This window comes from Schistocerca cancellata, chromosome 2 (genome assembly GCF_023864275.1).
Source record: "Schistocerca cancellata isolate TAMUIC-IGC-003103 chromosome 2, iqSchCanc2.1, whole genome shotgun sequence".
NCBI classification, from domain to species: domain Eukaryota; kingdom Metazoa; phylum Arthropoda; class Insecta; order Orthoptera; family Acrididae; genus Schistocerca; species Schistocerca cancellata.
The window spans coordinates 565683680-565695848 of NC_064627.1; the positions used below are offsets into that span (position 1 = coordinate 565683680).

General features: G+C 43.1%; 1 protein-coding gene across 1 annotated transcript in view; it reads left to right on the forward strand.

Annotated features, from left to right (window-relative positions):
* Nucleotides 1-12169, forward strand: part of LOC126156485 (uncharacterized transmembrane protein DDB_G0289901-like) — a 455508-nt gene that overhangs the window by 415121 nt on the left and 28218 nt on the right. Inside the window, exon 8 of the mRNA XM_049916313.1 lies at nucleotides 11127-11310. Coding sequence (XP_049772270.1) covers nucleotides 11127-11310 — 184 coding nt within the window. The remainder of the gene's footprint in view (nucleotides 1-11126; nucleotides 11311-12169) is intronic.

Consider the following 12169-nt stretch of genomic DNA (forward strand, 5'->3'; position numbering starts at 1 on the left):
AACTAGATAGTACTATCGTATTAAAATAGCATAATACGAATTTAAAACAAATTCTTTTCTATATCAACTGAACTGATAGAATTTTTACACCTTCCCATTACTGAAATTTCGAGATGGCTTGAGAAATCGTACATTTCATAAACATCGACAATTTCCATTTTGTGCGTTCAGTTGCACATTTCGTCGACAGAACAATCCTTTGAGATCCTCGAGCTATTAGTTACATTCGAACTACGTGCACCATTCCTCCTCGGCGAGTGCGAGTGTAACCTAAAACTTATGCTTAACAATCAGCATCAGTGACAACACGAAAGAGTTACTTTCACTCGCGTTCACTTAGTCATTCAGCCAAGTAAAGTAACATATAAATGCTCAGATCAGTCCATTGCTTGTAGTTGTCCAGCGATGGAAGTGGGGAGTATAAAACCATGTATCTTCATACAGCGTGGTTATAACTGAGCATTCGGTGCTAGAGACAGTGTAGACGGAAAACTACACTACTGGCCATTAAAATTGCTACACCACGAAGATGACGTGCTACAGACGCAAAATTTAACCGACAGGAAGAAAATGCTGTGATATGCAAATGATTAGCTTTTCAGAGCATTCACACAAGGTTGGCGCCGGTGGCGACACCTACAACGTGCTGACATGAGGAAAGTTTCCAAGCGATTTCTCATACACAAACAGCAGTTGACCGGCGTTGTCTGGTGAAACGTTGTTGTGACGCCGCGTGTAAGGAGGAGAAATGCGTACCATCACGTTTCCGACTTTGATAAAGGTCGGATTGTAGCCTATCACGATTGCGGTTTATCGTATCGCCACATTGCTGCTCGCGTTGGTCGAGATCCAATGACTGTTAGCAGAATATGGAATCGGTGGGTTCAGGAGGGTAATACGGAACGCCGTGCTGGATCCCAACGGCTTCGTATCACTAGCAGTCGAGATGACAGGCATTTTATCTGCATGGCTGTAACGGATCGTGCAGCCATGTCTCGATCCCTGAGTCAACAGATGGGGGCGTTTGCAAGACAACAACCATCTGCACGAACAGTTCGACGACGTTTGCAGCAGCATGAACTGTTAGCTCGGAGACCATGGCTGCGGTTACCCTTGACGCTGCATCACAGACAGGAGCGCCTGCGATGGTGTACTCAACGACGAACCTGGGTGCACCAATGGCAAAACGTCATTTTTTCGGATGAATCCAGGATCTGTATACGGCATCAAGATGGTCGAATCCGTGTTTGGCGACATCGCGGTGAACGCACATTGGAAGCGTGTATTCGTCATCGCCATATTGGAGTATCACCCGGCGTGATGGTGTGGGGTGCCATTGGTTACACGTCTCGGTCACCTCTTGTTCGCATTGACGGCACTTTGAACAGTGGACGTTACATTTCAGATTTGTTACGACCCGTGGCTCTATCCTTCATTCGATCCCTGCGAAACCCTACATTTCAGCAGAATAATGCACGACCGCATGTTGCAGGTCCTGTACGGGACTTTCTGGATACAGAAAATGTTCGACTGCTGCCCTGGCCAGCACATTCTCCAGATTTCTCACCGACAGAAAACGTCAGGTCAATGATGGCCGAGCAACTGGCTCGTCACAATACGCCAGTCACTACTCTTGATGAACTGTGGTGTCGTGTTGAAGCTGCATGGGCAGCTGTACCTGTACACGCCATCCAAGCTCTGTTTGACTCAATGCTCAGGCGTATCAAGGCCGTTATTAGGGCCAGAGGTGGTTGTTCTGGGTACTGATTTCTCAGGATCTATGCACCCAAATTGCGTGAAAATGTAATCACATGTCAGTTCTAGTATAATATATTTGTCCAATGTATACTCGTTTATCATCTGCATTTCTTCTTGGTGTAGCAATTTTAATGGCCAGTAGTGTAAAACCATGCCATACTTAGCAAACTCTGGTATTCTTCTATACTGTTCAAATGACGAAACTAGCCTCTTGCGAACGTATACGGAAAGAAAATTTACTTTAAGATCTTATGACCTACAGACTACAGAAAATCAGGAAGCTTTCAACATGTGTGTTACGTAATTGAGGGAGCAGATAATAAAGCAGCAGACGTTACACAAACTGCTCGTAATATTAGCAACATGTGGTAACACTAATGGAATCGGCGAACTTCTTTCAAAATAGCTAGGCTGCCGAAATCCATTCACACAGTCCAGTCAGTAAGTTACCAGTGTACGCTTGATATTTATTTATTTTTCATATCATAAACGTCGGCAAAATATACATCACAGTTCCCAGAGATACAGTTTTTAATAACATGCCGTTTCAATCTCACTTCCCGACAATCGACGCTTTGGTTGTAAGTAGTGTGGCTTTTTAGCGATTCTAATAAAAAAATATTCACTTATGAATGTGTCATACTGTAATCAAAATATCCACGGGTGTACTGCCAGTCTACAGTGTCCAACGGGCACAATATTTCGGCGATCATACATGTCGCCATCATCAGGTGAACTGACGGACTGAGCTCCTGTGAACGTGCCGGCACGGAGATCCGTACGCTATGGATGCTCAGAGGGAACTGGGTTCGGTGGCGGCGGCGGCCGATTTAAATACCCTCCGCCCGCGGCGCGCTCCCTCCGCTGTCCGCGCCCCGCGCCACGGTCGCGCGGTGGAACAGATTGCGACGGCGTCTGAGATGACGTCGGAGTGATGGCTCTGTCCGCCGTGGTCGTCACAACTATACGTTTGCTCGATTTACTCTTGATTAACCCAATCGCTGGTTCCCAATCCTTGCTAAGATTATAGCCACAGTCACGGTTTATGAGGTCGTCATTGGTGCGAATTTCGATGGCCTCTCTACCAACGCTGGCCCAGTATCTCGACGTCTGTACCAGAATCCTCGTGCGTTCATACTCCATAGCGTGATTTTCCGACAAACAATGTTCAGCGACCGCCGACTTGCTCGGATACATCAGTCGAGTGTACCTCTGGTGTTCACGACATCGATCCTCAACGGTACGCATCTTCTGACCAATATACGACTTGCCACATTGACACCGAACCTGGTACACGCCGGCCTTCCTCAAACCGAGGTCATCTTTGGCGCTCCCCACATCTGAGCAGCCATAGCGTACGGATCTCCGTGCCGGCACGTTCACAGGAGCTCAGTCCGTCAGTTCACCTGATGATGGCGACATGTATGATCGCCGAAATATTGTGCCCGTTGGACACTGTAGACCGGCAGTACACCCGTGGATATTTTGATTATGAAATACGCCGGGAGAAACTCAAGAATCATGTCATACTGTAGTTGACGTCAGATGAAATCCGAGATGTAGTCATTGACAGTATAGTTTAGCTCTGCACTTGACGAGAACATTATAAACAGTAAACAAATACAATCGAAAAGAGAGAAGACTTCGGCCTGGTTCAAAGATAGCGATCATACCAATTAAATTTGTTTCTGATTTGCCGATACTGTAAGTGATGTGTAATAGTGTCAAGTGAAGACTGCAGCATAGATTTGTTTATATGGCTTTTCCATGCAGTTGTGATCGTTTCGCTCAAATGGATGAACGTGCCGACATAAAATTATTTGTTTTTGACGGTCACCTGTGGAAATTCATTCGTTATTAGTGAAGATACCGGGCATGCGACTTTCAAGCATAACGTCTGATTTGTACGGGAATACACATAATGGATGTGCGAGTACAAGTCGTAGACGTATGGTTGACGACATATGGAAGTTTGGGTCTAGCCGTGACTCGTGCACGGATAGCCAAATGGTTGCCGGCACGGTAGCTCAGCTTGTTCGGTCAGAGGGTTAGCTATCCTCTGTAATAAAAAACTTAGTTAATGGATCAGTGAAGAACCTAAACGGATGTCATCGGACATCCGCCCCGAACAAATTCATCGAACAATATAGAAAAAATTGAGACCAATAAAAAAATGAGAAATGTTAAGGCAACCGCTTCTGATAAGCGGGAAATCCGGGTTCGAATCCCTGTCCGGCACAAATTTTCATTGTCGTCCTTCCATTCCGCAGCTGAAGGTAGTCCTTATTTGCAATTGCCAATTCATCTGATGTGTTTCATAACAGCTGTGGTCGCCGCAGTGCATTGTCATGAGAATGACACAGGCACTGCAATATCGCACTTTTCTACTTGTGTCTTACACAAAAACAGCGCAGTATCCGCCACGCTGCTGACTGACGTCTTTGTTCACATCGGAGAATTATATCTATAGTCATAGATATAGTTTACGTACAGGTTCTGAATGTACTATCACAGTCTAACACATACAGTCCCGACACTCCTGCTCAGTTATTTTGTAATCTGCGTCAGCAGTTCTCCAAGCAGCCAGCCAGCAACACTTCTGAATACGATACCAGATGAGTGCGAACAGTATCGTTTATATTGATTTGTAACGTAGGTTCTACAACGGAGAGCACATGCAGTGCCATAAAAATCGACAATAACCATAAGAGGACACCACATTTGAGTTTATGTAGTTTCCTAAGGACCTTGAGGGATGTGAAACGGCGCACTACGGAACGGTTTATTGACGATGCTTTTGTGATCTACACATATCTATAGAAGAACTAGCTTAGCACCCGCTTCTTCGCTCACATAGACTGTATGGTCTGCAGTGACTTTTCTGTTTTCCTTTAACCGAATTTTTATGTTTTTCACTAATTGCAACACCTCCGAAAGTGTTCACGCTAATGAAGGTCATGGAAGCATGGCCTCTTCCGAATGCACTTCTCATCGAAAAGCGATCTAATAGTTGGAGTCCAAGGATTTTGCTAATCATGCCTTTTGCGTTTCTGTGGTAACATTTCCGTAGAAACTTCCGTTCCCTAACAAATATATCTTCATAGCTAACCGGAAAGTGAAATATCAATTTTTATAGATTTAGCTTAAAACTGTTTTAATATGACGGAATATTTTCTTAAAATTTTTTTGTCCCCTATTTCACCGCTTAGGGGCTGAATTTCTGTGAACTGTGAAAGACTTATGGCCGAGAAGTCAGATACCAGGTTTCATACATATAGCTTTAAAAATGCTTTCGTAATTCTGTAATAACGATTTATTTTCAAAAACGTTCAACCACCTCAAGTATTTTATCCCTTTAGTGGTTGTATATCCAAAAAGTCTGAAACACATACTTCTTTGCCGGGCGGAGTGGCCGAGCGGTTCTAGGCGCTACAGTCTGGAACCGCGCGACCGCTGCTGTCGCAGGTTCGAATCCTGCCTCGGGCATGGATGTGCGTGATGTCCCTAGGTTAGTAAGGTTGAAGCAGTTCTAAGTCCTAGGGGACTGATGACCTCAGAAGTTAAGTGCCATACTGCTCAGAGCCATTTGAACCATTTGAACATACTTCTTTATTTCTGCCAGAAAAACCAAACACCAATTTCCGTAGCCCTAGCTTCAAACTTGTCTTAATAGCGACGTATTTTAAAAAAAAAGTTTCATCACCCATTTAACCGCCTTAGGAGTGGAATTTTCGAACCACCCCATCTCAAACGATGACTACAATATAAGATCAACAACCTCTGCAAATTTCAAGTTTCTATCCTTTACGGCTTGGTCTAGGCAATGATGAGCCAGTGAATTAGTCTGGCGCTATTCCACCCTCATTTCCAGCCAGGAAGCCAAATACCATTTTTCAAAGATTTTACTTTAAAAATGCTCTAACAATGAGCCACTTTCATGCCAAATGTCACCCTCTTTTTCACCCACTTAGGGCTTGAATTACTAAAAACAGTGAAATGCATATTTTTTTTTATTTCTAACAGAGAAGCCAAATAAAAATTTTAATAGATTTAAATTCAAACATGCTTTCATAATGAAATATTTTCATAGAACATTTCATTCTTTATTGCATCCCTTTAGGGACTGAATCTCCGAGGGCAAGAAGCACGTATTTTTTATTTCTAACCGAGAAGTCAAATATCAGTTTTCATACTTTAGTAGTTCTTTGTTAATGATATATTTTCAAAAAAAACTTTCACCCACTATTTCACGCCCATAGGGGTTAAATTTCCAAAAATGCTGAAACACGTGTTTCTTTATTTGTGACCGAGAAACCAAATACCAATTTTCGTTGACTTAACTTCAAAATTGTCTTAATAGCGGCATATTTTCGAAAAAAATGCCATCTGCTATTTCAGCCTCTTAGGTATGTAATTTCATACACTCTCTCCTTAAACGACGCCTACCGTGTAAGTTCAACACAGTTAAATTTCGAGTTCCTGTCTTTAGTGGTTTGGGCTGGGGAATGATGAGTGAGTCAGTCAGTCAATCGGGACATTGCCTTTTAAGAACAAAAAAAAAGTTAGTAAACAGGAGAAGACCTGACCTTTTGCAGAAAGACTTCGTATATCTACTCAACAATGTGAAGTTTTGTTCACTGAACTTCCAGCCAATTCAGTGAATCCAGAATGCGGTGAACTTGTATGGAATGCAATACCTACATTCTGTAAGGTACCAAGTAAGCTACCACAACTGTGGCTGAAGGAAAAGCCAGGCAGACTTGCCAATAAACCGTCAAAAGTAATAAGACAGTTTCCCAACAAAGAAGAAAGCAATTCCACTATTTGCGTTAAATTAGAGCCACAAAGAGCAAGAATCTTCAACACATCTTTGTAGCAAAGGTAATGAAATTAACAAAAATATTCCTCCAGTGAAATGTAATAATATGCGAATCATTAGACTCCACAGAAAATTGTTAGATGTCAACGAAAGTGCTATCATAAGTGCCGACGGAGTTCGGCCAGCTCTCATTTTGTTGGCATCTCATTTTTGCCTATTCTCTTATTTGCTTAGTTGCTTAGCTCTTATTTGTTTATGGCTCATGTTATTGTGCTCTCTTGCAGCCATTCTGATTGTTTTGATTTTCTCCCAATTGAGAAGTGCTCATTTTGGCATTTCACTTTTGCATATTTCTCATTTTGCTAATAATATGCTCCTTACCTTATTACAGTTGATTTGATTAACATAGTCTCATGTACTGTTTGTTCATTTCAGCTTGTTCATATTTTGATGTTCTTTAAATACTGTAATAATTATCGGAAGCATTTCTTCCCTTAAACTTGTGTAAAGTATTCTCGATGTAGGATTTGTTCTGTGACACAGGTGTAAGGTTTTGAATATAAATTATATACGAAACTGTGCTTTAAAAGGAATTTATTTTTTCAGTTTGTACTACATCAGACGACAATTTTGTGATATGAGGGAGAAATTTGAGGGGCGAGCCCATGGAAACAGTCTTAAGTGATCCCCTTTAAAAATAAAAATTTGTGTGACACTGAAAGACGTGACACTGTAGGCACCGAATATATATATATATATATATATATATATATATATATATATATATATATATATATATATAATATTATACGTCACATCATGCATGAAACGGGAGTTTATTTTATCTTGATTTCAGCGGTATAAGCTGCAATTATTCACGTATTTAAAAGTATTTCTTCATGAATAAGTTGTAGCTTTTGGCACTGAATCGGAAGCATTAGCCTGTTTCTACAACGTCTCTACAACGTTTCTACAACGTCTCTCGATAGTTTACTAACGCTTCGAACGTAGAACTAAAGTAACTATTTCGTTAATTATGCAGACAAAGAGTTAATTAAGCAGACAAATAGTTAAAAACAAATGTTAAGTCTTACGGCTGCTTCCTCGCCGCTAGGGGCAGCAGTGTCGTTCCATCTGTGAGACGGTAAGGTAGGGGGCCCTAATTTCGTCATCTTAGTAGGTTAGGACCTCTATAAGCCCTCCAAAGTAATGGAACAGGCTCCTAATTGGTATATGTATTCCTGAATTTATTCTCCATTTGCAGGCAAATTACAATGAAAGCATTATAACATACTAAAGAAGTATTTAACACAGACGTTAGCGCGGCAGAAAGGGAAATACAAAAAGTATTCTCAATTTCGTCCTAGACAAAAGATCTCAAAAATACAATTAATTTAAATTTATTTTTCTTTTATAACTTTGCCAAACACTTCCACTATTATAAATCATTTGAAGGCCTCAATGAACAATGTTTTCAACTTATTTTCAGCCTTCTAAACATGTGCCACATATGAATTTGTGTGCATGGGTAAATGAAGGTAAAGAACCAAGAATTTTAAATAACGAATCCATTTCTCTACGCTTGGCTTTTTCAATAGAAAAAATTAAAATAATCCTGTAAATATAAAATGAATTTTTAACAACGGTTCCAAATTTCGTCCCCGGGAAGAAAACAGAAATTGCAAGGGGGACAAAATTACCAACTTCCAAGGGATTTACTACGATAGCCGCTTGAACAACATAGGCCAACCTGTTGAAAATGGCGATTATATATAGCAGAAGCCTCAACACACGACTAAAAAAACCCGATATTTGAACACAAACCAGTAATCACACTAGGAATAGCAGGCAGTTAACTCACTTCAGCGTAAAAATATTAATTTCTTCGTAAGGTGAACGTGCTGCGCACAGCAGATACAACAAAACCGTGAACTAAGGGCACGCCACGCACAGTTAGACATTTCTTACCAACTGCAGAAACCGTAAATTCCTCCGGATACGGAAGTAGTAGCAGGTACGATATTTGGACACGTTACTTTAACAAGTTTCTAACGAGTGAGTGTCGTGACTGTATATGTTAGACTGCGGAACTATTGTATCTCTGATTAAACTTCTGTATGATTAAAAACTGAAATTGCTTAGCACAGATATGTTGAGTGCTACTATGGGTATTTAAAAAGTACAGTAGTGATTGGGTAGTTACATAATGTTGAGTATTTTACAAATACACTACTGGCCATTAAAATTGCTACACCAAGAAGAAATGCAGATGATAAACGGGTATTCATTGGACAAATATATTATACTAGAACTGACATGTGATTACATTTTCACGCAATTTGGGTGCGTAGATCCTGAGAAATCAGTACCCAGAACAACCACCTCTGGCCGTAATAACGACCTTGATACGCCTGGGCATTGAGTCAAACAGAGCTTGGATGGCGTGTACAGGTACAGCTGCCCATGCAGCTTCAACGTGATACCACAGTTCATCAAGAGTAGTGACTGGCGTATTTTGACGAGCAAGTTGCTCGGCCACCATTGGCCAGACGTTTTCAGTTGGTGAGAAATCTGGAGAATGTGCTGGCCAGGGCAGCAGTCGATCGTTTTCTGTATCCAGAAAGGCCCGTACAGGACCTGCAACATGCGGTCGTACATTATTCTGCTGAAATGTAGGGTCTCGCATGGATCGAATGAAGGGTAGAGCCACGGGTCGTAACACATCTGAAATGTAACGTCCACTGTTCAAAGTGCCGTGAATGCGAACAAGAGGTGACCGAGACCTGTAACCAGTGGCACCCCATATCATCACGACGGGTGATACGCCGGTATGGCGATGACGAATACACGCTTCCAATGTGCGTTCACCGCCAAGTCGCCAAACACGGATGCGACCATCATGATGCTGTAAACAGAACCTGGATTCATCCGCCGTTGGGGTCCAGCAAGGCGTTCCGTATTACCCTCCTGAATCCACCGATTCCGTATTCTGCTAACAGTCATTGGATCTCGGCCAACGCGAGCAGCAATGTCGCGATAGATTAAACCGCAATCGCGATAGGCTACAATCCGACCTTTATCAAAGTCGTAAACGTGATGGTACGCATTTCTCCTCCTTACGCGAGGCATCACAACGCCCGCCAACTGCTGTTTGTGTATGAGAAATCGTTTGGAAACTTTCGTCATGTCAGCACGTTGTGGGTGTCGCCACCGGCGCCAACCACGTGCGAATGCTCTGAAAAGTTAATCATTTGCATATCACAGCATCTTCTTCCTGTCGGTTAAATTTTGCGTCTGTAGCACGTCATCTTCGTGGTGTAGCATTTTTAATGGGCAGTAGTGTAATATAGTACATTACATAAAAAAGAGTTAATATTGTACAGGGTTATTACAAATGATTGAAGCGATTTCACAGCTCTACAATAACTTTATTATTTGAGATATTTTCTCAATGCTTTGCACACACATACAGAAACTCAAAAAGTTTTTTTAGGCATTCACAAATGTTCGATATGTGCCCCTTTAGTGATTCGGCAGACATCAAGCCGATAATCAAGTTCCTCCCACACTCGGCGCAGCATGCCCCCATCAATGAGTTCGAAAGCATCGTTGATGCGAGCTCGCAGTTCTGGCACGTTTCTTGGTAGAGGAGGAACACTGAATCTTTCACATAACCCCACAGAAAGAAATCGCATGGGGTTAAGTCGGGAGAGTGTGGAGGCCATGACATGAATTGCTGATCATGATCTCCACCACGACCGATCCATCGGTTTTCCAATCTCCTGTTTAAGAAATGCCGAACATCATGATGGAAGTGCGGTGGAGCACCATCCTGTTGAAAGATGAAGTCGGCGCTGTCGGTCTCCAGTTGTGGCATGAGCCACGCGTGAAACTTGCCCGCACGCGTTCAACCGTTTCTTAGCTCACTGCTGGCCGACCCGTTGATTTCCCCTTACAGAGGCATCCAGAAGCTTTAAACTGCGCATACCATCGCCGAATGGAGTTAGCAGTTGGTGGATGTTTGTTGAACTTCGTCCTGAAGTGTCATTGCACCGTTATGACTGATTGATGTGAGTGCATTTCAAGCACGACATACGCTTTTTCGGCTCCTGTCGCCATTTTGTCTTACTGCGCTCTCGAGCGCTCTGGCGGCAGAAACCTGAAGTGCGGCTTCAGCCGAACAAAACTTTATGAGTTGTTCTACGTATCTGTAGTGTGTCGTGACCGTATGTCAATGAATGGAGCTACAGTGAATTTATGAAATCGCTTCAATCATTTGTAATAGCCCTGTATTTCTTACTCACAGTTGGAGTGACATTTACATACAATAAAACCAGAACAATTGACTTTTTCAATGTGGAATTACTAAGTACACTGGACGGACTCGTACTGGATTATATGTTTTCACGGCTGTACTTACTCTACGACTGTGTAAGTAAATTATGGAAATCTTTCAGAAAATTTTTTGTTGGGTCATTTAGTTCCAACTTTTTTATGACCAGAAAAGTTGTCGTTCATTGAGACTCATAAGGAAATTTGTTGTTCGCAGGGAGGAGAAGGCGACGGGGAACAAGGAGCACCAGAGTCGCAGGAAGGCAACGAGGTGGCCGCTGGGGGCGAACCGCAGGGTCAGCCGCAGCCGCAGCCGCAACCCGACACTCAGCCGGGAGCCGCGGAGGAGGCACAGGCGCAGCCGGGGCAGGACAGCTCCACCGCCGTCGGACACCCGCAAGGTGCGTCTAGCAGGACTGGAGGCGAGCTTCTTCCAGCGGCAAAAAAACAAAGGGTGTCTCCCACGTGGCTTTGTTTTGCGCGATTCGAAGTACACTAAGGTGACTAAAGTCGTGGAATAGCGACATGCAAATATGCAGATGACGGTAGTATCGCGTACACAAGGTATAAAACGGCAGTGCACTGGTGGAGCTGTCATTTACACTTAGGTGCTTCAAGGGAAAAGGTTTTCGACGTATTATGGTCACACATCGGGAACTACCAGACTGAACGCAGAATGGCAATTCGTGCTAGACTACTGTGGCCCGCCGGAGTGGCCGAGCGGTTCTAGGCGCAACAGGCGGGAAACGCGCGGCCTCAGAAGTTAAGTCCCATAGTGCTCATAGCCATTTGAACCATGCTAGACTCATGAGACATTCCACTTTGGAAATCGTTAGGGAATTCAATATTTCGAGATCCACAGTGTCAAGAGTGTGCGCAAGAATATCAAATACGCGGCGTTATCTCTCAAAACGGATAACGCAGTGATCGACAGCTTTCACTTAACGACCGGTAGCAGGGACGTTGCCAGTGCTAACAGACAAGCAGCACTGTGTGAAATAACTGCAGAAGTCAATGTAGGATGTACGACAAATGTTGGCGTTAATGTGTTACGGCAGCAGACGACCGACACGAGTGTCTTTGCTAACATCACGACATCGCCTGCAGCACATCTCCTGGGCTCGTGACCATATCGGTTCGACCCTTGACGACTGGAATATCGTGATCTGATCAGATGAGTCCCGATTTAAGTTTGTAAGAGCTGGTGGTAAGCTTCGAGTGTGGCGCAGAACCCACGAAATCATGGGCTCAAGTTGTCAA